The sequence below is a fragment of the Prunus persica genome, chromosome G6 (genome assembly GCF_000346465.2).
Source record: "Prunus persica cultivar Lovell chromosome G6, Prunus_persica_NCBIv2, whole genome shotgun sequence".
In the NCBI taxonomy this organism is placed as follows: Eukaryota; Viridiplantae; Streptophyta; class Magnoliopsida; order Rosales; family Rosaceae; genus Prunus; species Prunus persica.
The window spans coordinates 21170380-21172880 of NC_034014.1; the positions used below are offsets into that span (position 1 = coordinate 21170380).

The 2501-nt window shown below is 37.9% G+C and overlaps 1 protein-coding gene across 1 annotated transcript in view; it reads right to left on the reverse strand.

Moving 5' to 3' along the window:
- Nucleotides 1–1969, reverse strand: part of LOC18773391 (putative UDP-rhamnose:rhamnosyltransferase 1) — a 2702-nt gene extending 733 nt beyond the window's left edge. The window contains exons 1-2 of the mRNA XM_020565019.1: nt 1767–1969; nt 535–1537 (exon numbers count right to left, since the gene is read on the reverse strand). Of these exons, the coding sequence (XP_020420608.1) occupies nt 575–1537; nt 1767–1817 (1014 nt within the window). The 5' untranslated portion in view covers nt 1818–1969 and the 3' untranslated portion in view covers nt 535–574. The remainder of the gene's footprint in view (nt 1–534; nt 1538–1766) is intronic.

Genomic DNA, 2501 nt, shown 5'->3' on the forward strand with positions numbered 1-2501 from the left:
CAAAAGATGGCCCTAGGGTGTAGGGCATTGACGCAGACACAAGGATAAACTTCGTCCCATGAATGATCCGGTATACCAGGTCGTATTCGACGAAAGGACGTAAGGGAATGCGGTCTCCCTAGCATCACCCTTTTGAAATTGATTTGTTCCAATATACTTATTATGTTTTATTTTTTACTATGTTTGGGTATATTTTGTAAACAAAATATATAATTAGAACTTGGTATGTTTTTCCAAATCCGACTACCTGATCATATTTTGTTTTAATTTTCATATTGATTGGTTAGTTATTTCCTTTTATTTATATCAAAATTTCAAATTTAATAATTGTTATGGTTTGAAATTAATTTTAAATTTAATAAAGACACTTGTTCTTGCTTTTTATAGGTCTTGATCCCTATGTTTGTAGGTACATTAATTTACTTACATTTTTCTTAGGTACATATGTCTCTAGGTAAATGTTTGAACTTGCAAAATATAGGTACATTAACAGGTATATTGTAATTTTTTTTTACCTTATTGTAAATAATTTACCTTCCGCATTGTATTTCACTAATCCAAACCATCTATTCATTCAAAGATCCTTGAACCCATCTGGTAGCTTCCCTGAGCCACCGTTTCCTGACCAACTAGGTTTTCTCAGGGCCCAAAAAAATGGCAACCCAGATAGCTCTAACCCAAGAGCCAACTCTGTGAAGTCTTGTTGGCTGAGATTAAGCTCACTTCCAAGGGCAATGTACACCACTGTCGCTTTCTTCTTTTTGTCCAGCCACTGAGCAATTGTAGACCAATCTTCTTTGTCTTCTCTAGCTTGCACAACAGGTGGCATTAAGCCTGTTGGAACCACTGGTTTTTGTTGAAGCTCTTGTAGCAAATCGAGCCACTCCCCCTCAGTCTCTCTACAACTTCGAATAAAATAGACTTGGCAACCTTGGACTGTTGACTTCACGCGAAACCAATCCGAAACGCTGGAAGCGTTTTGTTTCATACTGTCAAACAGGTTCTTGGCCTCAAAAGACTTTAAAACCATATTTGAAGGAAAAGGAATCCATTCAACAGGGACAGTAAATTGCTCTGGTAGTGTTCTAACACCATAGCAATCTAGTCCCTGTGGTCCATAGAAACATAGGGAGGACCCGTTGAAAACACTGAAATGTGCTCGTGAAATGCCTAGGCTAGAAGCTATAGGTGGTAACCAGTAAGGGGCAAAGTCGTGAATAATCCAATTCGGCTTGTGAGTTTGTAGGAAATTGGAAATACATTGTTCGAGTTCATCATGAGCCATTTTGAGGTATGGGATTATGTGGTATGGCACGCCCATAGTGGCCTCTGCATTCTCCGGCAAATTTTTGACACGTGGCAGCTGGATCTGCACTAAATTGATCAAAGAGGTTAAGTGTTGAGGGATTTTGGGGAGGCGTTGGATGTTTCGTGGGGTGGATATGAAGGAAACTTTGTGACCTCTTCGAGCCACGTGCTTGGCAACCTCAAAAAATGGAATTATGTGACCAAAGGCCAGCCATGGAAACAAGGCTATGTGAAGCTTCTTAGGCTCAGTTGTGGAGCTCATGGTGGTGTTTGACACGTGGCAGCTGGATCTGCACTAAATTGATCAAAGGGGTTAAGTGTTGAGGGATTTTGGGGAGGCGTTGGATGTTTCGTGGTGTGGATATGAAGGGAACTTTGTGACCTCTTCGAGCCACGTGCTTGGCAACCTCAAAAAATGGAATTATGTGACCAAAGGCCAGCCATGGAAACAAGGCTATATGAAGCTTCTTAGGCTCAGTTGTGGAGCTCATGGTGGTGGATGTGCTCATATGGGAACCTCTCTCTCTCTTTGCGTATTATGGGCGCAACTTATAGGACATCATCATGCATTGATGAATTTGTAGGCCTGACCCTGAGAGTCGTGTTGTCTTTCGTTACCTACTTTTTCCCTTCCATTCAATCCAATATCAGTAATTTCTTTCTTCACTCTTTGATACAATGAAAAAGAAACATCTTGTTTTTTCTTCAACAATTTCTAATCTCTAATGGATCTCTCACTGCAATGAAAAAGACTTTTAACAACATGAAAGGTATGTTATTAAAGGGTATACACATTATTTTGTCATATAGGCGTAACATAAGTTTTCAAATAAATTTTTTTGAAAAATAATGAGAATATTAGTAAGAATGCACAAGTCAAATTTGCTTTTTTTCCCTTCACATATATTACTGGAAAATGCCATAAGAAAAAGAAAAAGAAAACAGATCAAGTGTGTGGGATTTTGCCATGCTGGTAGTGGATGATGAAGATTGATGGATTTGATAAAATCAACGGAACCGTTTTTGTATTTTATTATTGTTTTTTTATATATAAATAATAGAGTTTGACTTCCGTTATGTTTGTGGATCAATGTCAAATATATATATATATATATAGAGCAAAAAGCAGAGAATGGTAGAACACTTAAAATACTAGAAAATGCACTTGGTTAATGTAAATATTAAGAATTGAA